The sequence below is a fragment of the Pogonomyrmex barbatus genome, unplaced genomic scaffold (genome assembly GCF_055798465.1).
Source record: "Pogonomyrmex barbatus isolate J1 unplaced genomic scaffold, ASM5579846v1 scaffold9, whole genome shotgun sequence".
Taxonomy (NCBI): Eukaryota; Metazoa; Arthropoda; class Insecta; order Hymenoptera; family Formicidae; genus Pogonomyrmex; species Pogonomyrmex barbatus.
Genome location: NW_028297193.1, coordinates 6,306,062 through 6,329,451, shown reverse-complemented (window position 1 = coordinate 6,329,451; position 23,390 = coordinate 6,306,062). Strand labels below are relative to the sequence as shown.

At 28.7% G+C, this 23,390-nt stretch overlaps 3 protein-coding genes and 2 long non-coding RNA genes across 5 annotated transcripts; 3 read left to right on the top strand and 2 right to left on the bottom strand.

Annotated features, from left to right (window-relative positions):
• The first annotated feature begins 747 nt into the window (after window positions 1–747).
• Window positions 748–9,958, top strand: Rsod (superoxide dismutase family protein Rsod). The gene is made up of 19 exons (XM_011648938.3): window positions 748–1,134; window positions 3,248–3,470; window positions 3,644–3,809; window positions 4,016–4,235; window positions 4,399–4,678; window positions 4,887–5,152; window positions 5,301–5,484; window positions 6,343–6,582; window positions 6,658–6,748; window positions 6,904–7,148; window positions 7,245–7,419; window positions 7,630–7,901; window positions 8,016–8,127; window positions 8,201–8,287; window positions 8,360–8,494; window positions 8,604–8,878; window positions 9,331–9,455; window positions 9,561–9,716; window positions 9,785–9,958. Exons 1-19 carry the CDS (start codon window positions 1,107–1,109, stop codon window positions 9,874–9,876), a joined length of 3,372 nt encoding a protein of 1,123 aa, XP_011647240.2. The 5' UTR covers window positions 748–1,106; the 3' UTR covers window positions 9,877–9,958.
• Window positions 9,749–12,719, bottom strand: LOC148934563 (uncharacterized). Its single transcript, XR_016141227.1, has 3 exons — window positions 12,590–12,719; window positions 12,102–12,205; window positions 9,749–11,110 (listed from the first exon to the last, which is right to left on the bottom strand). It is a non-coding gene; the product is annotated as an uncharacterized LOC148934563 (long non-coding RNA).
• On the top strand, window positions 10,266–14,174 carry LOC105433611 (uncharacterized). The gene is made up of 13 exons (XM_089084450.1): window positions 10,266–10,379; window positions 10,437–10,706; window positions 10,826–11,124; window positions 11,182–11,386; window positions 11,469–11,672; window positions 11,950–12,165; window positions 12,236–12,392; window positions 12,541–12,827; window positions 12,913–13,146; window positions 13,206–13,394; window positions 13,600–13,728; window positions 13,810–13,976; window positions 14,050–14,174. Exons 1-13 carry the CDS (start codon window positions 10,287–10,289, stop codon window positions 14,096–14,098), a joined length of 2,499 nt encoding a protein of 832 aa, XP_088940576.1. The 5' UTR covers window positions 10,266–10,286; the 3' UTR covers window positions 14,099–14,174.
• Window positions 14,175–14,377: 203 nt separating this feature from the next.
• Window positions 14,378–18,909, bottom strand: DZIP1 (DAZ interacting zinc finger protein 1). Its single transcript, XM_089084449.1, has 8 exons — window positions 18,557–18,909; window positions 18,119–18,486; window positions 17,321–17,653; window positions 17,134–17,250; window positions 15,786–17,061; window positions 15,176–15,719; window positions 14,951–15,071; window positions 14,378–14,869 (listed from the first exon to the last, which is right to left on the bottom strand). The coding sequence occupies exons 1-8, from the start codon at window positions 18,675–18,677 to the stop codon at window positions 14,573–14,575; spliced, it is 3,177 nt and encodes a 1,058-aa protein (XP_088940575.1). The 5' UTR covers window positions 18,678–18,909; the 3' UTR covers window positions 14,378–14,572.
• A 1,419-nt stretch (window positions 18,910–20,328) lies between these two features.
• LOC148934562 (uncharacterized) lies at window positions 20,329–21,443 on the top strand. Its single transcript, XR_016141254.1, has 2 exons — window positions 20,329–20,950; window positions 21,062–21,443. It is a non-coding gene; the product is annotated as an uncharacterized LOC148934562 (long non-coding RNA).
• Window positions 21,444–23,390: the final 1,947 nt, after the last annotated feature.

The following is a 23,390-nucleotide window of genomic DNA, read 5'->3' as shown; positions in this document are numbered from 1 at the left end:
AGACTTTAACCGTACCCTAGATCTATCAGAAAGTTTGTTCATTCCATTCATATGTATATATGAGCAAGCCTTGTGATGGTGGGGACTGAACTATGCAAAAGTGGGTGCTTTCCATTTAGTGACACAAGTCGACACAAGTATTGTTCTATCTTTCTTGGCTTTCAATGATTAACAAGGACAAAATGATACTTATATCGACTTGTGTCACTAAATGGAAAGCACCCAGTGACAGCCATAGGCTTGGAAGTAGTGGCGCTCGATTGGCCAATTTAAAATAAAATTATTTGATTGGTTGATCCAGTAAAAAATCTCTACGCAATGATCGCTGTAAATGACTGTGTTCAATTGCAACGTGGTCAAACGAAACGCTCCCTTTTACAGCTTACATTTTTTTGTATGGAATGAGTTTTAAAATTCCTCGCATTGTGAATCCTCCATTAGTATTTTCTGCGTCTAAAGTGAGATAGACATATAGACAAGAATAGCAGAACATATTATCGGGTTGAATATTTTTAAAGTAAGAGATATATAATAAAGTAAAAAATACCAAAAACAATTATATCAAATTTAAAAATAAAATGGACATTACATCAAGATATTGAAAAACTTAAAGATTATAATTGTAGCCATAAAATTGTTGCATAAAATTTGTTTATCAATTATTTTTTCAATTATTTAAAATCTTATTCTTTTAATATAAACAAATTCAATACTTTACAGATTAGTCTTTTTATAAAATATAAAAATTTTATAAATTATGCAACACAAAATATATGCGATTGTAAATATTTTAACTGTCAATTTCCTATTAAGAAAGTATTTGTTTAAAATTATTAGATGTAGTTATCTTTTATTGAGGTCATCGTTCTCTTTCACTTTGTACTCCCACCAGCTCTGTCATAAGAAATAAGAAAGTACGAGCCGTTACTGTAGCCAGTTTAGTCGCTTGTCTCATCATCGAACCACAATTTCTTACAATCGTATATACCGCAACGTATGCTAACAATTTACAAGTTTACCCGCGTTGAAATTAATATTGAAAATTTGATATTGATATAATTTGAAAAAGAAGAACATTGAACACTTTTCGATGTTTACTGAAAGCAATGCAGTGGTTTGTACTACTCTGCTGTGGTGAGTGTCTTTGGTTTCGTTTGTAACATTTTGTCAAACAGATATTATAAACTAGAACTAAATTAGAACTATTATAAACTAGAACTATCCCCGATTATTAGAAATTATTTTTATTGCGAAAAATATTACCTTAGCTAGGAATCGAACCTGGATCGCTCGCTTAACGCGCGAGTGTCTTATCCATTCGACCACTGAGATATTTTTTACAATAAAAATAATTTCCAATAATCAGGGATTAATCGATTTCAAATTGATTTAATAGGGAATCGATTTAATAGGGAAGAAATAAAATTTAGATTTAGCTTTGAGTAGACTACGTTGCAAGATCGTTAAAAATTAGCGACACGTAATTCGCGATAAGTATTGTCTTGAAATTTAGAAAAGTAAAAAAATTGTTCGACACGAAGACCCAGTCTGCCGATGGAAGTCTCTATTGTCTATTTGTTGAATAATTATTATCTATTGTATCATTATATATTATTTAAATAATATTGAATTATTTAGATAATCCAAATCTTAATATTTAAGAGTGCACTCTAGTTTATCCAGAAAAAAGGCAATTTTTCTGGCAAAGTAAAAAAGATATAAATTATTTTTTTGTATATTTTTGTAATTTTTCACAACATTTCAAATCTTTTTACAAAATTGATTATATTAAATAAAAAATAATTTAAAATATTTAAATCACTCGTGCAGCGATGACATGGCCTAATTCAAAAGAAATTCTTCGCGATTTTCGATAATTTGAAATAAAATTAATATTTTTATGTTTAAAATTCTTATCCGCAAGTATGTACAATCAGAAAAATTGAAAAAAAATGACAAAATGGTGGCTATCTAAAAAAGAAAATCAATTTTTGGCCTAAAGTTTTAAAATTTGTTTTATAAAAACAACTATTATTGTAATACTTGATTATAGTTTATTTGGTGAGGAAAAGTGTATTTTACAAATATATTTTATAAACTAGTAAAATTTAAAATCTAATTTTTCTTCAATCACTTCTCTAGCAGCGAGAAAGAGAGAGAGAGAGAGAGAGAGAGAGAGAGAGAGAGAGAGAGAGGAGAGAGAGAGAGAGAGAGAGAGAGGGGAGAGAGAGAGAGAGAGAGAGAGAGAGAGAGAGAGAGAGAGAGAGAGACACGTTTAAAATTTTAAATATTTTTCTATAATTTACATTTATAATGAAATTATAAATTACAGAAATTACAGAAATTTATTATGAAGTTATAACACTTATAATTATATTATTTTATAATTGAATATTTAACTATTTAATGCTCTATTTCATGGTTATATAATAAATCTTCTCTTCTTTTAAATACTGTAATTTACATACTTTTTCCTCTACAAACTGGTATAAATTTCTTTTTTTTGAACTGGGAAAACATATTAGTCCTCGTTACGAATATCAAACATTTAATCATTTTACCAATTCTCGGAGAAAAAAATCGACTTTATAATTTTAACACAATATTCTACACATCTAAACACTTGCACTTTAAAATTAAGAAAGAAAAAAATTGGTTTTTTTCAATCTTATTAAAATATTCTCTTAAAGAAACCAAATAATTATTAAATTTGTATTAACTTGGCAATTGATTTTTTATTTTCTTTTTTGGTACAGACAATTTGGAATAAATTTATAAATATTAAATATTATAAATTTGTAGAGTTAAATAGATTCAGTTCTACTATAAACATTTTCTAAACAAACAAAAAATCTAAAATACTTTTCTTTACATTCGAAAATAGAAAATAATGATAAAAGTTTTTATTTAATTATTATAAACGAATAATCATTGCAAATTTCTCTTAATATAAAATTTAAACCAAGAAACAATAGAATTTTTTATTATTTTAAGGTACATTCGAAAATTAATTTTTTTCGAAAATTAATTAATTTTTTCGGTACACTTTAAAATCTTAAAATTTCTTATGTAGCATATATTACAAAATAATTAAAATCTTAAAAGATAATTTTTTATCATCTTCTAACATCCTAAACAATTCCTACAGCCTACAATTCTTAAAAAAATTGTAAATTTTTCTCTCGAAACATTAATTGAATGTTGATTGAATAATAAGATATCAAATTAAAAAAGTTGTTTTGTTCAGTGTCTATCGCGAATTCGCTTAGACTCGCTGCATATATATCTTCCGGTGGTCTCCATGGAGAAATTCGATTCGAAAGAGGTACAGAATCTTCAGTACGGATACGATATTCCTTAAAACCAACCTTACAATATCCAGATCAGCAATGGCTGTGGTCAGTCACGCAGTTCCCGGTTGATTATACAATTATCGATGGTAGATGCGACGAACAACACATCGGAAAAAGGTAACACAAACGTAATATAAAGGTAACACAAACGTAATAATAAAAATATAATTATATAATAAACATTATTATCAATTTTTAATAAAAAAATAATAGTTTGAATATTTTTATTAAAAAATCAATTATTTAATAATAATTATTTGCATTATTGTTTTATTTTGTTTTATATGCAGTATTATTGATCTGACGGAAAAAGTTGGACCTCTCGAATTGCCCACAAATCAAACCGGTTCGATAGAAGTCGCGGACTTATCTTTAACTGGACAAATGGGTTTGTGGGGGAAGAGTTTAGTACTGAAAGATAATTATTCGCCAAGAACGATATGCGCTTCTATTACGGTAATTTACTAGACACATAAAGAATTATAATCAAGAATGAAAAATATAAGAGTAACAAATAAATAAAATTATTACAAATTTTTGTAATTGATAATTGATTAATTAGAAATCATATTCTGATATTACGATTTTTAATAATTAGTGATTTAATAATTAGTGAAAATAATTATATGTGTACCATCAATAGCAAATTTTTTTCCGTTCAGGTTCTTGAAAGAAATATCGAGAAATTTGCTACAGCGCGTTTTTACGGTCCTGTTGCTGGAACAATTTTGTTTCGATGGTTAGGCGGTCAAGTGGGTAATGATACTGATACAATTATCCATACAAATTTATATCACGTTCATAAGCAGAAATTGCAATCGCTAAAGTACACCGAGCATCATTGGAAAATCTATGTTACTGATATCTTGGAAACTGGCAAAGGTCGCTGTTCATAAATTCTATAATACTAATTACATAATTTTTTAATTAATATTTGCATAATTAATAACATTTGGTTGTATAATTGTTTAATAATGTATAACATAATCGTTCATGACGATTATATAGTATTTGAAATACTTATCTAAAATATTTATATGTTTAGATAAAAATAATTGTAATATACTTCAAAATGTATTTGATCCTAATAATTCTGGGGATGAAAAATCTATCGGAGACATTGACGTACGTTTAGGTAAAGTAAAAGTTGCCATCGACACAAAAGAAAAATATAAAACTTTCTATAGAGATCCAGAATTATCTTTATTACCAACGGATTTACTTGGTCCACATCGTCACTTGTACCTAGTCATCTTCCATCCTGTACACGAGGATTCCTTTTTGGCTTGTGCAAAAATAAATCATCGTAAATCAATACATACCAAGTAAGAGCCGCATAATTAGTCGCGTTAAATAAAATAATAAAGTTTAATTTAAAAAATAAATTCCCCATTCTTGCAAATGATACGCATAATATTAAATGAGGAAAATCTGTTTACGTAAATTAATAAAAAATGTTAGCCAAGAATAAAAATTATCAAGTATGTATGAAAACAAAATGTCATAAGACAATAATTTTTAAAAATTATTTAGGGTTATAATTAATTCAAATGGCATCAAAGGTCAGATTACGGCGATTCAAGAAATACCGTTCAATCCAACATGGATCAATATTTCATTAACAACTATAAATGATCTGGAAACTAGATTACGGTACGCCACTAAAGTGGCATCTTATAGAATCCACGAGTTACCACCAGAATCGGCGAAAAGTGTTGGAATTAGTATTAATCCATGTTTAACTACTAAAAAGTTATTCAATCCTCTAAATATCGATGAAAAGACTACCCCACCAGCAGGTAATTATTGTAAAAAGTAATTATTGTAAAAATGTAAATTATTATGTAATATACATATACAATATCTTATATATTATAATTTATTAACGATAATATTTAGAACAATAAAATATACATATAATAGTCGAATTATTCTATAATTAAATAGGTTTTGGTACTCAGGATCAGTATGCTATTGGCGATTTATCTGGAAAGCTTCAAGATCGAAAGGAAGGATCATATCATAATAATATTCTACCTGGGAGTGCCAGACTCAATGGAATTTATTGGGATACATATTTACCGCTTTCTGGAATCCACAGTATTGTTCACAGATCTTTAGTTCTTTACAAGTAATTAATTATGCATATATTTTGAAATTGTACAAAATAAATTACCTTAATGTATTATTTTAATTTCAGTTATTTTTTTATATATTTACATATATTTACATAGAAGTTCGTAATCTAATTATTATACAGGGTAATTGTTAAAAGATCGGAAGTCCGGATTTATTTGGAAGGATGACGTTTTTGGAAGAAAACATATTTCAGACAAAAGTTAGGTGTAAAAAGGTGTAAAAAGATTTGTTTATTGATTTTATCAGTTTGACCTTGGGTGACGCCTGGGTCAGATCAAATCGATTTTTTTAAACGAAATATCCTATTTTTGATTTTTGAATCTAACATCTGATATCAAGAACTTTTCAAAATACTATAATAAGATATTTTTTCGAGTATGAGGCTTGAAAGTTACAATATCGCCAGAATTAGCATTATCCAAGGTATATTGCGTGGAGACTGATCGAATTTATATCTCTTTTATGTTCGAAAGAAGATCAATGGTTGACATAGCCAATGAAGGCAAGATCTGCACTCACTCACATGCACATGCATGAACACACAAAAGAAATCCGACCGGGCATTACAGCTTAAATAATGCTAATGCTGACGGTACTGTAACTTTTGACCCTCATAATTTGAAAAATACTTAATTAGAAAAAATATTTTATCACAGTGTTTTGAAAAGCTCTCTTATCAAACTGCTAAGACCAGTAAATAGATCTTTTTAAACCTTACAATTTTTGTCTGAAACATTTTTTCCAAAAATATTATCCTTCCGAGTAAGTCCGGAGTTCTGATCTTTATTGGACACTCTGTATATTAAATAATTCCTTTGTATTGTGTATTTAAATAGCATTTCCTCATCAGATACAATGAAACTGATAACACAGGCATGATTCCATGGGTGTGCGGCACGTTCGCACTTTATACACCGCATACTGATTGGCAAATGCCAATGTATACAGCGGAAGTGATATTCAGATATCCCATTGTTGGGCGAATACTTTTTCGACAGCCTAGAGATGATCCCGATATGGACACTACTATAATAATAGAACATCTCGTTCATGCAGATGGCAATTTAGTAAATAATACTGCAGATCACAGGTTCATAGAAATCTTGTACTTTATAAAAATTTTAGTAACATAGATAATAGAATTATTTAAAATTGTATTATTTAGATGGATGATACATGACAATCCACCGGGAAAAGATTTTTATAATTGGACAGGTCGATGTCTAAGTGCTGGACTACCCTACAATCCATACAAAGTATTGTATTTAATTAAAATTTTTCAATTTTAATCGAAAAAATTATCATGAAGTCATATTTTTTTTCAAAAATGCTAAATAGTCGCAATATTTTTCATTATATTAATATATATTGCGTATAATCTATTTATTTATATAGAATTATAATATTTCAGCTGGATTGGAAACCAGAGAGCTCTTGTTTCATTGCAGAACCTTCATTATGTCGCTTGGGTGACTTAACAAGACACGGAATGCTTGAAATTGCCGGTAGAAAAGTCAACGCTTCAGAGTTGACACGAAAACTTTTTACAGACACAATATTATCTTTATCAGGACCTTATGCATTATTTGGCAAAAGTTTAGTTATCTATGATGATCATGGTCCAGTTGCGAGGGGAGATCGATTGGCCTGTTCCATGTAAAAAATATATGTATAATAAATATGCCATAAATTAATTTAGATGAAATTAAAACTTTTCTAATAATAATATTATATTTTATATTGTATTTTTAGTATTGGCGGTGTCTATCGACGTAAAGCGGTTGTCAAAGATTGGTTCGGTAATGGCGAACAAGTGTCCTTAAGAGGAAAATTAGAATTATTACAACAGACAGAATATGATGTTACTAACGTGGAAGTATCTCTCGAAGGTCTTAATGGAAAAATGAGTGGATATCACATACATATGGTAATAGATATTTGAATAAGACAAATTTAAGCTATATTTATGCAGTCTAGATATTGAAATTTCTTCGTGTGTATTCAAATATATTTGTAGTATATTAATATTTAAAAGAAATTTTTTGAAATATACATATTTTATTCTCAATTCCTTTTTTTACAGATTTTATTTAGTAATTGTTATATTTTTATACATTGTATATGTGATATTTTACAGACGCCTGTAGAATATGGTTTAGAATTTCCGTGTGAAGGAACATCGCTCTATGGACATTGGAATCCATTAGGTATTAATATAAGTAATATACCAACAGCAGAAGAAGGTACATTGGATCAGTACGAAATGGGTGATTTGAGCGGAAAATTTGGTACTTTGGATAACAAAAAGAGATATACAACAATATATAATGACACAATGCTATCGTTGTTTGGTCCAAGAAGCATATTAGGACGTAGTGTAGTGATTCATAAGAAAGAAAAAAATTTAAGGTAACTGATTTTAATATAATATTAATAAAAACTTGCTATAATATTGATAAATATTTGTTACATATATATTTTCTTTTAAAAGCTCTTGTTTTTATCTTTCATTTTTATGTTTAGATGGGCATGTTCCACTATAGAGAGAGGATATTCTCCAGCCGATGCCAGTGAGTTACGTGCCATAGCGTCATTCCATCATCCACAAGGTTTCATGTACGGTTATATAAAAATGGTAACTTGTCACATGTATGAACATTTTGCAAGATTAAAAGATGCAAGATTCTCGATACAATATATAATTGCAGACGCAACTTGTTTATAAAGATGGTAGCCAAAGTGAGACGATAATTGAAGTAAACTTACGACATCCTGGAAAACATGATCGCAATATTGTAAGAAAATTCAAGATTTATCTGATGTGTGACTAAAATGCATTATACATCTAATTGTACATCTGATTTTAGACTAAAAATCACAATTGGGCAATATATGTAAATCCTGTGGGTGTGGATGCTGCGGTGAAAGTGAAGGATACTCGATGCGTAGCGGGTGGATACACGTGGAATCCTTATTTTACACAATTAGCCGATCCACTAAATGTAAATATTATTGATCTTTGATATATTTTTTAATTTAATTGAAACAATTTTTTAATATATTAATTAAAATAAAAAGCATGCCTATTAAAATAATTGTTTTTTCTGTTAGGATGATCTTTACAGAGAAGAATGTGGTCCAGATTTGCCACTTAGATGTTATGTTGGCGATATATCGTCTCGTTTAGGACCAATTAATGTTGGAGAAAAGCGACAAATATTTACAGATTCGAATTTTCCTTTGGGCGGATTGGTATCTGCGATGGGCAAATCTATTGTTATTTTTGATAAGGATTTTGGCGGTAACAGATACGCCTGCGCAAATATTGAACCTGATAATGATATCGTAAAATACGCGAATATTAGGAAACCACCTCGATTTGTAGTGTAAGTTACCTATTTGTAAAATATTGTGTACAGAGTATATCTTAAAAAGCACTTACTAATTATATTGCGTTATTTCTTGTAAAAAACTGAATCGAAAAGTTCTGAACCATTTTTTTCTACAATGAATAATGAGGTAATAACAATTGAAAAAAATTGATCCAGTCAGCATCATTTTTTAAGCGTACGTGAGTGATGTTTAATAGTGTGCATGAGTTGCTGTATTCGGCACACTCCCATACGCCCGTCTAAAAAGCAACGTTGATTGGATTAATTTTACTTAATAATTGCGTTATTAAACATTATAGACAAAATTCAGGACTTTTCGACTCAATTTTTTACAAGAACTAACGCTATATAATTAGTGAGCGTTTTTTGAGATACATTCTGTATATATGTGTATAAAATTTATCCCAGAGATAAAAAATAAATATTTATTGATTTCGTTTACACAGAGCTCAATTCTTAGAGGATGTAAGAAAAGTAATGGGTGTTCCTGAGTGGATGCTATCTATCGATAGCAGAAAAACAAAAATATTACATAATGGTGCATGCATTCAATTTCTTCTGCATTTCAAAGGTAAATGTCTGCTACGATAATTAAATTTAATTAGAACGTATTATAAAATTTAATTTGTTTAATTAATTAATTAATTTTTATTTTGTTAACTTTGCGCTTTTTCAGGTCCGATTGCTAATAAGTTAGAGCAAGATTTTAGTAGGCTTATATCCATTGGTAAACTCGAAGCTCCTAGTTTATACATTCCTGGATACGTACCAACAAAAAGAAAGAGTACACTAGGACATCGACAGTGTGGCGTACGCGATCCGAATGACAAAAGTATGACAATAACAAACAAAAATAAATAATAATTTTTTTATATTAAATTAACATTACATTTATTACAGATTTCAACAGCTATCGTCTATCTCGTGCATCTATCTCGTTGTTATCTAATATCTTTGTAATATTTCTCGTAATTGTAAGTAGGATAATATAATCTAATATAATCTAATATAAATCTAATAATAATTTTGTGTACAGAATTTTTATAAAATATACATTATATGAATATGAGAAAAGTGTATTTTATCGAAGTTGCCTACATAAACACTATTTAACACTATTTAATAGCTATTCTATATAACAGGTCTATTTGACAATATTAACTATCTTCACTTCTTTTAGATATCGATATAATACATTTGATATAATCAAAAAATAAGGTTTATTCTTTATAGCTGAATTAATGTACATACGTAGCTTTCCTATATTTAAAATAAAATAGATATATTTGTAAAATTTGGCAAAAGCGAGAAACAAAATTTTAACAGTCCAATGTAATATTGAAAGACAAATCCATATATAACGATCATTCGAGAAATATCATAAGCAGCAGCTCACAAAAAGATGCTTGAAGATATTCTAAAGGATAAACATATTCAATATGAAAGATTAAAGAACAATCATAGTTCTCCATTAATATCAACTTCATCTATAAAGGTGTGCGTTTCTTTTTTCAATTGAATTTAATTTTAGATTATTTTAATTTATTTGTAGACCTGCTCATCCGAAAAGAAGCTCTCTCTTTATCATGAGCAAAGACAGCGGATTATCGATAGCGATTGGGGAAGATATGCCCTGGATTTAAATTTATGGGAGGATAATAAATCACCCGTGATACAGATAAGATCGAGTGAAGTATCATTAAAAGATAGAGAATGCTGCGGTTTTTTATCCGACAGATTAATAGGCATTGGTTTGTCTTTCTTGAAGAGATCACCTGAGAACGGTCTCTATATTCTTAGCAAATGCGTCTTGAATAATAGGGTATTTCAAAATTAGATTTATATAAATAGCAAGTACTTTCCAACATTTATTTATTTTATGTTTGGTTGTTTGGTAATTAAACTAGCGATCGAATTTATTTGCTGCTGTTTTTTGTTCAGGGACTTACGGATATCACCATGTTACAATATCATCGGCATTTGCAGTATATTAACATTTCCAACAATAATATATCATGTTTGTCTCCTCTGAATGGACTTTCATGCTTAATGTACTTAAACGCATCGTATAATCAGATTCAATATATATCAAACTTGTCGCCTCCTTGGTACCTTACCTATGTAGATTTATCATACAACCACATAACAGATATCGGTGACCTGAGAAACTGTTGGAGCATCATCAAATTAAACTTGTCTCATAATGCTCTAGAAAACATCTCTGGCCTGGAAAATTTAAAGTAAATGCGTCAAATATTGTCTGATGCGTAATCTATAACTTGCATATTTTATTTTAGATATCTGCGGTATTTAAATTTGTCTTACAATTTCATCGAACATATTGAAAATTTGGATGGTCTGAATATAAAGGAATTAAATTTAGAAGGCAATTGTATAACATCGTTTAAATCTGCTATACCGGGTCATGGCATAAGCATATTGCCTAAGTTGCGAATTATCCTTCTGGGATATAATAGATTGTCGACTTTAGAATTTTTCAAAGTAAATATTATGAAAGAACGAATTGTACGAAAGTACGAAAGTATATTATAAATCCTTTAAAAAGAACATATGACTCTTTTAGGACGCGTACAGTTTACGTTTTATAGATCTAAAATTTAATAAAATTGCCGATCTTTTGGAAATATTGAACTTGAAAGGCTCGATATTTAAAGTCGACTTTAGAGGTAATATTTGCACGAAATGGCCTAATTATCGAAACGTACTGATATCTTTCGTACCAAGTCTTAGAATCATAGATAACATTGAGGTATCTGTGACAGAAAAGGTATTAAACAATTTCAATTTTATATACAAGATTGATATAAAAGGTTTGTCTTTTTTCATAAATTTTTGTATTAATTGAAATTAGAAAATTAGTCTCTTGATAAGGAATTTGAGAAGCTCCCCTCTAGATGAAGAAAATAGTGAAACCCATACGCAATATGACAATAAACCCATGACAATTTTTTCATATTATCAAAATTTTATTGTTAATTTTTTATTGTTAATTTTATTTAAAAACTAAATAAAACTAAGTAAAAAAATTAAATAATATATTCCAGGTGACGTCGACTATATTATTTGCATCACCGCTGGATTTAATTGTTGTCCGCAAAGTAGCAAACTTAATGTTACTGGAACACTTAAATATTAGCAAAATAGATGCTCATGTTCAACCATATGATGAAATCAGTCCACCTCTAATAATACTTACAGGACCATCGGCACTAAAGAAAATGGCACTTGCTTTGCATGTGGCTCGAACAATTCCCGATAAAGTAATCTCCGCAATATTTCACTTTATCTTAAAGATTGCTCCTAAAAAAATAGCAAGATGTAATCTTTCAGATAAGATACTGCCGTTGGTATACCACAAAAGAAATGTACGAAAATGAAGTTGAACGTAACGCTTATATTCTTGTAAACAGAGAGAAGTTCAACGATATGGCGCGACGCGGCGAATTTTTAGTAATTTTAGATCTCTTGGGCAATAGCTATGGATTCCGTTAGTACAATATTGCTTATATTAAGTAATAAAAAATATTTTTTCAATCTTTCAAATGAGAATACCTTCTTAATCTATATGAAAATATTATTATATAATATACTGCTACAATTGTTATATGATATATAAATTGTGTTTCTTTTTGCAGATGTAAATCAGATCAGTCTTTTAATATCTGAACACAAAATTGGACTTACTCATATGAATCTGTATGCAGTTACGGAAATTTCTAAACGATATCCGAATGTGAAGGCGATCTTGGTGTTGACGCAGAATGTCGATCTTCACAGAAACTGGATACGAGAAAAATTCGGTGTCTACACGTGGATTAAGGACAGCGTGGAAAATTTATTAGCGGTTAAAATAGGAAAGCACCACGAGGAAATGGAGACCGCTAGTTGTATATTAAATTTCATTCAAGAAATCTTGGACGAGGTTTGACTTAAATTTTGCTACAGTGCAATTGTGCAATTTCTACAGTATATTGTAAAATTCCATTAAGTGTATATGTATCGTTCAGATAATATACCGTCTAGAATTATCAATTTATGGCATCTCACAAGAAAAAGAACCAACAACAACCGATATAATCCTGGAAAAGACCATACCGAAATCGTTTGTTTTACGAAAGAGCGAAGTAGTATCGAAAAAAGAATGTATTACGTTGACAGAAGCAAGAAATAGTATAAAATCATTTGGTTTGTCGTTTAAAGAAAAACAACTTGAAGAATTAAAAAAACTGGAAGAATTAAAAGTATGAAATGTAATTTTAAATGGAATTTGAATACCTTTTATTATTAGTGTAATGAATAGGTAATATTGGATGAGAAGTCAAATATAATCATCGATGATGAAGAAACAAAACGTGAAAGACACAGATTAAAAATGATACAGCGTCGAATTTTATTGATGAACATATCTAGCATTTCATTGACGGACATATCTAGCACTTTTGATAATAATGATCTCGAATCGACGTCTTCTGAAGAAACAATAGAAATTGTATATATTTTAAATATTCATTCGCCAAAGTGTATTACATCTGAATATCTTCATTGAGTGAATATAAAACGATGATAATAAAAGCTCTGCTCAATTAAAAAAGAATTATTACAACAGGACTTTTTCTTCAATGTCACTTTGTTATATTGTTATATATTGTTATTTTTTTATTCTATATATACATAAATATAATTTTTATATATAGGATCAGCAAATGATATCACACGAAGAAAAAGCAGAAATGTTAAAAAATATATATATTGAACTTATTATAAAAAATAGGGAATTATATTTGGACTATCATGAAAGTCATCCTGGTTTCTTTATTTTGGTGGTAATATTCTTATTAGTCTTAATTATATTAAATATAATAATGTAAATATAATAATGAAATTTAGATTGTCTTATATTGCAGTTATTTATGGATGATTATATGAAAGCTTTTACCTCGCTAATTGACTTCATTCACGAATCATATACAAATCTGCCTTACAGAAAACCAATCTTTTTATCAGAAGTGCAACATTTTAGGAATACAACAATTCTCATCATGCTTGAACATATCGTTAATGAAATCAGAGAGTAAATATATAATAAAACATGCAAATCTTAATTTAAACTCACTTATTACAAAATAATTTTTTTTTTGTTACAGAAATTTATCGATATCTAAACGCCAATGTAGAAAAATATTAAAACTGTAAAGAATTTTGTATATTTTACAAAGGTATATCTGTGAGTAACGTTTAAAATAAAAAAAGTGACGTTTTTTTAGTACAACTATTTCGCCATTATTAACAAAGGATAAATATACTACTAATTTGAATACATATCCGTAACATTTTTTATCAATGATTCGTAAAATAAAATTTGGTCAAAGATTTCAGATACAATTTTTAACGTATATATTTTAAATTATATGTCAATTTTTGTATTTTTTACTGAAAATTCATATGCATCAAAACATATTAAATAAAACTGCATTTTTATATAAAAATGTAATTACATAATTAATCATACAAAAACTAATGTAAAACTTATAACTAAGTTATACATAAAACTTATTTAATTTACAATATCAACAGCAAAAGGTACGTAACTTAAGATAATAATTTAAAATCATTTTGTATACACAAACATGTATACATGCATACGATTGATGCCTAATATAATACACTTTATTCCATTTGTAATATTTCATTTATATCTGAATCTAAATCAGAATATTTCATTTCACTTTTACTTTGAATCAGATTCCTATCTTTCATAGTACGTGGAGCAGGTTGTGGAAATACGTTATCTTTTGCCTTTGGACTTGTAAAATTTTGTACAGGACTGTTCAAAATTGAGCTCATGCGACTAGTGGAATTTAAAAATTGATTTCCGGTATTATAATTTACAAGATCCTGCGAGCTCGTATTGAATCGAAAGATTGTTTCAACCGATCCTGCAGGTGGTTTCTTTGCTACTCTCAACTGAAAAATAATTTATAACAATGTTATTTCATATGCAATAATATGCAAATCTGTATATATAAAGCATGATATGTATCTTACTTGTTCTTGTATCTTTTTTGATATTTCTGCGATTTTATCGCTTTGCGAAGTTTTTAAAACAATGTTGCCTGTACTCATGGACTTCTCTTTTTGTAACGTATAATCTTTTCTCTCAGTAAGACTTAATATAAAAATAATATAGATTAATTATATATTTCAATATAAAATATATATTTAGAAAAATAAAATTAATAAAAATGAAAGTTACAATAAAATCTTTAATACCTTGAGACAATCCAATCATCATTATTTATTTGATTCTTTCTTTGATTATTTTCCGACATCGTTGCATCATTCTTTTTATCGTCTAAATCAAATAAGACTTTTTTCTTTACCAAACTACCAACTGAACCACTTGTCGGTTTCAAAACACTTTTATTGTTCTTCGGAGAAAAAACTAAATCGTCTTGGATAATCGTACTATCCGAGTTGTCGTTTTCAGAAAATTTTGATACTGCTACCTGTTTTTTGCTGATCGGAGAACTTACTTTACGTGTTTTAATATCTAATATAGTTATCTTTGTAGGCGAAATCTGTTTCACATCATCTCGGGATTCAATGGAACTTGTAGAGGAAATATTCTGAATTGACTGGGGAGATGTCGAAATCATTTTTGAACTGGTATAAATATCTCTTCCATTTTTTTTCAACGGCAATTCACGCGTATTCTGCTCATCTTTATATTTTTTAGGTAGGAGTTCAATCTTTCGTTTCAGACGTGATTTTAATGGTGTTGTATTCTCTGTTTTCTGAATAGATGTATATTCGCCTGAAAAACAGAAGATATTAAGCTGCATAATATATTAGAAACTTAATATAAAAAAGATATAATTACCATTGTCTTTGTTAAATGCTTTCCAAGATTTTGATTTCACTTTTTGTGTAATTAGTTTATTCAATGGAGAATTTTTTGTAAGTGTGGAATATTTTGATCTCTTATAATTTGCCGATATTCTTTGAAGAACATCTTCAAGTATTTTTTGTTTGATTTGATTATATCGAACTATTTTCTTTGCATTAATATTTTGTTGATGCTTTATAATCTCCATCTTTTGTCTAAATGTTACCATAGGTATTCCTTGCCATTCTGGATCAATTCCTAACTCTCTCAGTCGGTTATTAAATATACTTTGTGCATCTTCTTGCATCGATATTCTTCTAATATTGGAAGATTTAACTGTAGACGATTCATATTTTTTTACTGAACCATCGTCCGCTGTAACGCTCTCGCTATCAGTTTCGGATTCTGCCATAAACGATAAAGATTCGGATTCTGTCGTGGAACTTACACTATGTCTTTCTAAAAATTCAAATTTGTTTTTCACACTATCGGTATTTAACGTTTCTTTCTTCTCTCTAGCATCTATGTACTTTTTATTTACATTATTAGAAAAGTTTTCTTTGATATTAAAGCTTTTACTTGTACGATTTATTTCAGTTATGTCATTCAATGCATCATGCCTCACATTTTTTTTCGTTTTCTTAACAACTTCTGATTTATCCAATTTTTTCAGATTAGGTTTTGTAACCATATGTTTTACGGTTTTGCTATCATCAATAATAATTTTCTTATTACCCTTGCATTTTACAGTATTATTTTTACTAGATACATGACTTTGTGCCAAGGCTGACACTTTCTTACTGTATTCTTGACTAGATTCACTATCGATATCTTCAATAACCACCTCAGTATTTTTAATATGATTTAAACTTTTGTAAGTTTTGTTCTCATTATAATTACTATCATGTTTTATTGTTTGCAAAGGAGATTCATGAAATTCTTCGTATTTTTCTTCTACTATATTTTTTTCCTTAGTTTTATGACTACTAATTTGTGCCTGTGAATTATTGATCTTACGTGACAAACTATTTAACTGTTCTCTTTGCTCCACTAACATATTAGACTGATCCATAGATTGTTTTTCTAAATCGTACACTTTAAATGTGTATTCAGATTTTATGCGATCAGCTACTTGTTGTGTCGCTTTCAATTCTGTGGTCAATCTCTCAATATCTTGACGATGTTGAGTTTCCATATCTTCTATTTTACTTTTCCAATGATTTTCTTGCGCTTGCAATTTTACTTGCATGTTTTCCATACCTGGAGTCAACTGAAAATATAATTTAATACAATCATATTATTACTGACAAAAATATCATGGGATAAAAGATTCAATTCTTACTCTTTCAAGGAGTTGATTTCTCAAATTCTCAATCTCTTTCTCCTGCTGACTGATTAAAGTTTTCACATTCATCTCTAAAATACTCTCATTTACAACGTGATCTTTTTCTCTTAATGCCTGTAAAAAATTCCAAGCAATTTGTGAAAAATGTTACAAAAAGAACGAAGTTATCTAATTATTAACTTACCCGTATTTCATCAAACAACATGCTTTTCAAGTTTTCAATATCATCCTGATATCCTCTATTTACTTTGCCAATATCATATTCATTCTTACTTATGTTTTTTATATAGTTCTTTTCTGTATCCAGTTTGTCAGACTCATTTCTTATCACTCTTTCTGTTTGATTCAATCTTTCCTTTAATGTCTTTATTTCGTTATGCAATTTCTCTGTTTCTGTTCGATAATGATCATGTATAGGAGAAGTAGATACACCTATCTCTGATATGTATGAATGTTTGCGTGCTATGTGAGCATTTACGAATATAGCACGTACAAATGTTTTTGGACAATGTGGGCACTAAGAAAAAGTTTACAATTAAATTTTCATGTCACAATCAAGTTATCATTTCTATTTAAAATTTTTTATACATACATATACATAATTGTGTGTGTGTGTGTGTGTGTGTGTGTGATGCGCGCGCGCGCGTGCACACACATACACATACACACATACACGCACATACATACACGCATGCACATATGCATACACATATATACAATGTATATGTATATGTGTATATATATATATATATATATATATATATATATATATATATATATATATATATACATACATGTGTGTGTGTGTGTATGTGTGTTTACACGCACGTACACACACACACACACACATTTTTTATATGTATATTTATATTTAATAATTTAGAATTTTTATTAAATATAATTTATAACCAACCATATACAGAATATAATTATATAACAGAATCTTATCTTTAACAGATAAATCAAAGTATTATTAATTTACCTTATATATCTCACCATTGGAGATTTCACCAATATTGGTTTCAATCAACTTACGTTTCTCTTTTGATTTCTCTTTGAGATTTTTTATGATATCTTCCATAACAGCAATTTCTTTTTTCATACTGACGTTCTGCTCTATTTTCTGTCTTAATTCATCTTTCAATATTATCACACTATGATCCAAATACTGTTTACAATACAACAAATACTCAACTGACAGTTGCGCGAGTCTAAACAACTTAACAAAATTAGGGTCCAAGATCTTAACATCGTATTCGCTTTCCAAGCAATAATCAATTACGTTATTAATGTTTTGATCGATTGTCAAGAAATCTCTTTCCCGAATAACTCTATCTATATCTACAGCATCTGTAACAACAAAATAAATTATAATAATTTGCAATAAATTCTTTGTATCATAGTTTTGTATCTAACATACTTATGCGATTCCAATCAACTCGTATCCTAGATCCATGCATATTAAAATAAAATCCGGACTCCCTGGCAAGCTTCGGGAAATCGTGGCACCAATTAGTGCCGGCTCGAAATGAGAATGCCATTATATTTGACAGACCTACAGTTTAAAAAATATTGGGAAATATCTTATTTCCATTTCCGTTTACTTCTGCATGTACAAATCACATATATTCGTATGACATTTTTATTGTAAAACATGATTGTTTAGTCAGTTGTAAACAATACAATCTGCATATTATTTGTAAATTAAACTATAAACACAACTATGGAACATAGACTAATATATTCATGACTCGCTTACACCACAGACCATAGACATAGTATAGATAGATCGAGCATACTATATACCAGGCAATGGGCGACATGTGCGAGTGAGAAGAAACAACATCTGATTTTTTTCTTTCTCTTTAATAGAAAAGGGAAACATTAAGTGGGGACTATGTCTATGATAGGAATTATACACACAATCTCCATTTAATGTCCCCCATCTTCTTCTATTAGAGAGAGAGAAAAAATCAGATGTTGTTTCTTTTCACTCGTCATGTCGCCCATTGCCTGGTATATAGTATGCTCGGTTTATCTATACTATGTCTATGCCAAAGATACTACATCAGAGACTGGCCACTTTTGATTGGTCCGCCATCTTTTGGTTATTCCCACTTATTTTCAAATCATTAACTACATTAATCTTAAAATTATAATTTAAAAAAATAAGTGTTAAAGATTAATAAAATGTGTATATTTATAAAACTTTATTTTACATAATTATACCACTTTATTAATATATTTTTTTAATTTTAACAATTTAAATTTATTACTATTTATTGTTTATTTTTAATTTTAATTATAATATATTTATTTATAATTAAATAAAATAATACAATCTATAAATAATACAAATAAAGTAAAATAAATAAAACAAAATATAAAAAAAATAATTCTCTTTATTAAAATAATACCATCTTATATTCTCGCAATAATTAGAATATTATATTAACATTACTTATTTACATTTATTATTTAGATTTATTATTTACATATTTTTTATTATTATTATAAACAAACTTTTTATTACAATATAAAATAAAATTTAAATAAGAAAATAAACAAAAATATAAAATTAATATAAAATGAATATAATGAATATAATGAAACTCTCGAAAATTAAAAGTTGAAAGAAAAATGAAAGAAAAAAAGAATAAGAATTTCTCATAGACATTCTTAAGGTTTATTCCTTCAAAAATCTAAAATTTTATTACAATCGCCATAGATTTACTGTCATATATTTTATGTGTACTGACATTATTGTTTTTCTTTTTTATAAAAAATTCTTAATCTAAAAATGATATATCTTTTTACAATTTTAAAAAACAAATCATTACAAATAAATATATGATTCGCATTTATTTCTTTACATTTTGCAACCATATAAAGCTCAATGTCTAGGATCTCTTGAAAAAACTTTCATGATATAACTTTTCCTCGATGAATTATTGCAAAATGGTACTGAATATTCACCCATTTTATTATATTGATTAATCATAATTAATTAATTTATCAATATATTTCGTAATTTTATCATCTCTATATTATTTGATGATATATTGATGATACGCGTTTTCCACGTGTTTAATGCACTTAAATTAATACACATGCAAAGATTGCGTTTCGAAATTCATTGCCAGTATTGAAAATGTATAATATACGTGACCTGAACTATATATTTTCAGTACTGGCAGTGAATATCAAACGCAGCCAAAGTAAAAGATATCGTTTATCAACATTGAGTGTACTCTATAGTATACTGGAGTGAGCCTTCCCTACTAAACTATAGAAAACCGAGGCCTAGCGGAGAAAAGGATGAACGTACTAAAGTTGGAATTTTTATCTCTTTTCTACAGTATACTTATTGGTTAACCTTATTGGTTAATCTTGGTAGGAGAATAACATTAACCAATCCGAGAATTTCTTGACAAAAAGAGCGATACCAATTCGCACGTTGTCTTTTTTTACTAAATGAGACACTCCTTGAAGTTCACTCTAGTATACTATAAAACTCAATGTTTACCAAAACACGTTATTGTAGGTTAGAGTGAGATGATGTATATTTCTTTCTTTCTCGTAGGATTTAACCAAAACATGGCGGATCAGTCGTGGCCAGTTTCTGGCATTGTCAACAGATGGACGCGACGGAGTCTATAACGGCTGGTCTTACCAACTCCGGTTAACGCTATCTCGGCCGGTTAATTGGCCAGCAGGATTGCCAATAGCAAGAAATCGAAAATAGGTCTTGGTCTCATACTTTTTAATCTATTCATGGCAAAGAGAAAGTGTATAAAGCGTGAATTATAATAAAGTAAAAATATAATTTTTTGATATTTATATAAATATATATGCTTTAAAATATAAATATAAATGTTTACAACAAGAAATTAGATTAGAAATGATGAAGTTTTTATTTTTGCAGTTGGCAATTCTCAAATTTAACCAGAGTTGGTGAGACCGGCCCCATGATGGAAGAAATACATGGTGTAGCAGTTTGGCTAAACCACGCCCACTTTTGCTCTGGGGGATCGATCATGTAACTTTTCCCTTAGGGCGGAAATGTAAATAGTGAAAAGTTTCACGTGAACTTACGATCATGTAACTCTCTTAAACGTGAAAATGTGAACTTTTTCGTCATGTACCTTGATGGCGGAAAGGCGGAAATCTAGGGAATTAATAAATAGCTTCGGAATTAAACAAGGTTAGGGCTGCGTTAGGATTAAGTGTACGTAATACAATTGGTTATTAAAAGATGTATATAATACTGTACCAATAAAATAATTTTTATTATAAAACCTATAAAACCTATGAAACTATGTTTCATGATTTCACTTTCCATGTATCCAAGCTACATACATAATCGCTGTACGTGAAAAGTTTCACGTGAAATGTCAAATGTGAAAAATGAAAAGTAAAAAGTGAAAAATTTCACGTAAAGTTACATAATTTACTCCCTGAACCGTCTATAATAAGAAAAATACTACCAACTGTGAAAAGTAGTTTAGCGTTATCAAATTGGTATGTTGGATCTATTGTTCTTATTTTACGCACTTTCTTCGAGCAACTGCTGAAAAGAAATTTCGTTTTCTATCTGTTCCGTGTGTACACACTACTCCGTTTTGCGTGGATAAGTGTTACTTTCGTTCGCGAGACATTCGGAAAATTTGTTGTAAGGCTGATGACAGAAAATGAGACATAAGTGCTTACGTTTACCGTAAACATAGACGTAGGTTAAGGTAGAGAAAAATGTATACATAAGTGTCGGTCCACAATAGGTGATTTAAGTTTTAAGAAGTAAGAAATTGACCAATTATAATCGAATATGAAAAGAATACTCGACTATGCTTAGTAATTTCTTACGGCTTAAAGATTAAATACTTATTGTGCACCGACACTAAAAGGTTACACGTATACAAAAAGTTATTGGACATAAGCGTTTACGATAAACGCTTACGTTTCGTTTTCTCTCCAGCCTAATACTATAAAATGGTGTAGTATTGTATAGCGAGTTGCAACAGCAGTTTTGATAAATGTAGCAGTAAAAACTCGCACATATATAAAAGTTCGAGAGGTAAACAGATAGTTGATAAATGATGCAAAGAAAAAAAAAAATGAAAAAAATCATTTCCAGTACAATTAAACAAAAATTATAGAAACGCTGTATATATTTTATAATAAATCTCATTTGTTTTTTTATATTCTTGTACTTTGTATTTTTAAAGTTAGTGTTAGTATTTATGTTTCAAGTTAGTGTTAATACTTTTATAAATATTGCATAAATGTTTGCTCTGTTTTATAAATATAGTATAAATTTTTGTTTTTTTTTTTTATGCAAATTTCCTTTATTCTTCATCGCAGTAAAATGGCCAAAAAATACATGTGAACTCCGAAATACTCTATTTAGATATGGATGGCGCCCGATTGTCTACGTTGCCAATTGGCCAATTTAAAATAAAATTATTTGATCCAGTAGAAAATCTCTAGGCATCGGTCGCTGTATGAAAATATTTATGTAATCATTTTTCTCATGCATATCATAAAGATTCGAAGTTCGAAAGAATGATCATTCGGCTGAAAATCCTCCCAATAGAGATTATAAATTATTCTATATTGGTTATCAACACTGTTTATTTAATTTTTTATTCAATATTTAATTTAAGACAGAAATCATGAAAGTTAGAAAGAGAAACTACGATGCATTATAAAGTGTGTGAAACAAGGAGAGATTCAGCATACCAACTTCTCGGCGCGAAATATATTCGCGTTTCATAGTTAGTAGCTCTTGCCTACTACAAGCAGTCAATAGACGGAGAGCGCACATATTTAAAAAGAGACACTGTCGAACTGCGCACACCATGTATTCATTCCATCATAGACCAGCCCTATTTCTCGTAACTAAGAAATCTGATTAGTATAAAAGGCACGATATTATAAACTTTCTAAATCGTGTTCTAATAAAATGATGGGATGATGCAGTAGGCCTATAAAATTATTCTTCGAGAGAAATAAATAAAATATTTTGACAATGCAATTTCGAGAATTCAAAATAAAATATTTTTAAAGTATTTTTTCGATTCTCTGTATTATACTCTATATTTGAGACGGGTATTCTCTATGTTCTGAATATTAAATAAATGTTAAAAATGTTAAAAAACATTTTTTAAAATTATTTCAAGAAATATTTTTAAACATTAAAGAAGTATTTTTCTCAAATATTAAAATAAATGTTTTCCAAAAACATTAAAAACATA

What these genes read in the sequence shown, in the direction of transcription:
- Rsod (XM_011648938.3), top strand. Translation starts at nt 1,107, where the DNA reads ATGCAGTGGTTTGTACTACTCTGCTGTG. An exon ending in GAACAACACATCGGAAAAAG is followed by an intron (nt 3,471 to 3,643) that starts GTAACACAAACG and finishes TTTTATATGCAG; the next exon opens with TATTATTGATCTGACGGAAA. An exon ending in AGATCTTTAGTTCTTTACAA is followed by an intron (nt 5,485 to 6,342) that starts GTAATTAATTAT and finishes TTTCCTCATCAG; the next exon opens with ATACAATGAAACTGATAACA.
- LOC105433611 (XM_089084450.1), top strand. Translation starts at nt 10,287, where the DNA reads ATGCTTGAAGATATTCTAAAGGATAAACATATTCAATATGAAAGATTA. An exon ending in TATCAACTTCATCTATAAAG is followed by an intron (nt 10,380 to 10,436) that starts GTGTGCGTTTCT and finishes ATTTATTTGTAG; the next exon opens with ACCTGCTCATCCGAAAAGAA. An exon ending in AGGTATCTGTGACAGAAAAG is followed by an intron (nt 11,673 to 11,949) that starts GTATTAAACAAT and finishes AATATATTCCAG; the next exon opens with GTGACGTCGACTATATTATT.
- DZIP1 (XM_089084449.1), bottom strand. Translation starts at nt 18,677, where the DNA reads ATGGCATTCTCATTTCGAGCCGGCACTAATTGGTGCCACGATTTCCCG. An exon ending in TGTTGTTTGATGAAATACGG is followed by an intron (nt 17,251 to 17,320) that starts GTAAGTTAATAA and finishes AATTTTTTACAG; the next exon opens with GCATTAAGAGAAAAAGATCA. An exon ending in AGCATTTAACAAAGACAATG is followed by an intron (nt 15,720 to 15,785) that starts GTAATTATATCT and finishes TCTGTTTTTCAG; the next exon opens with GCGAATATACATCTATTCAG.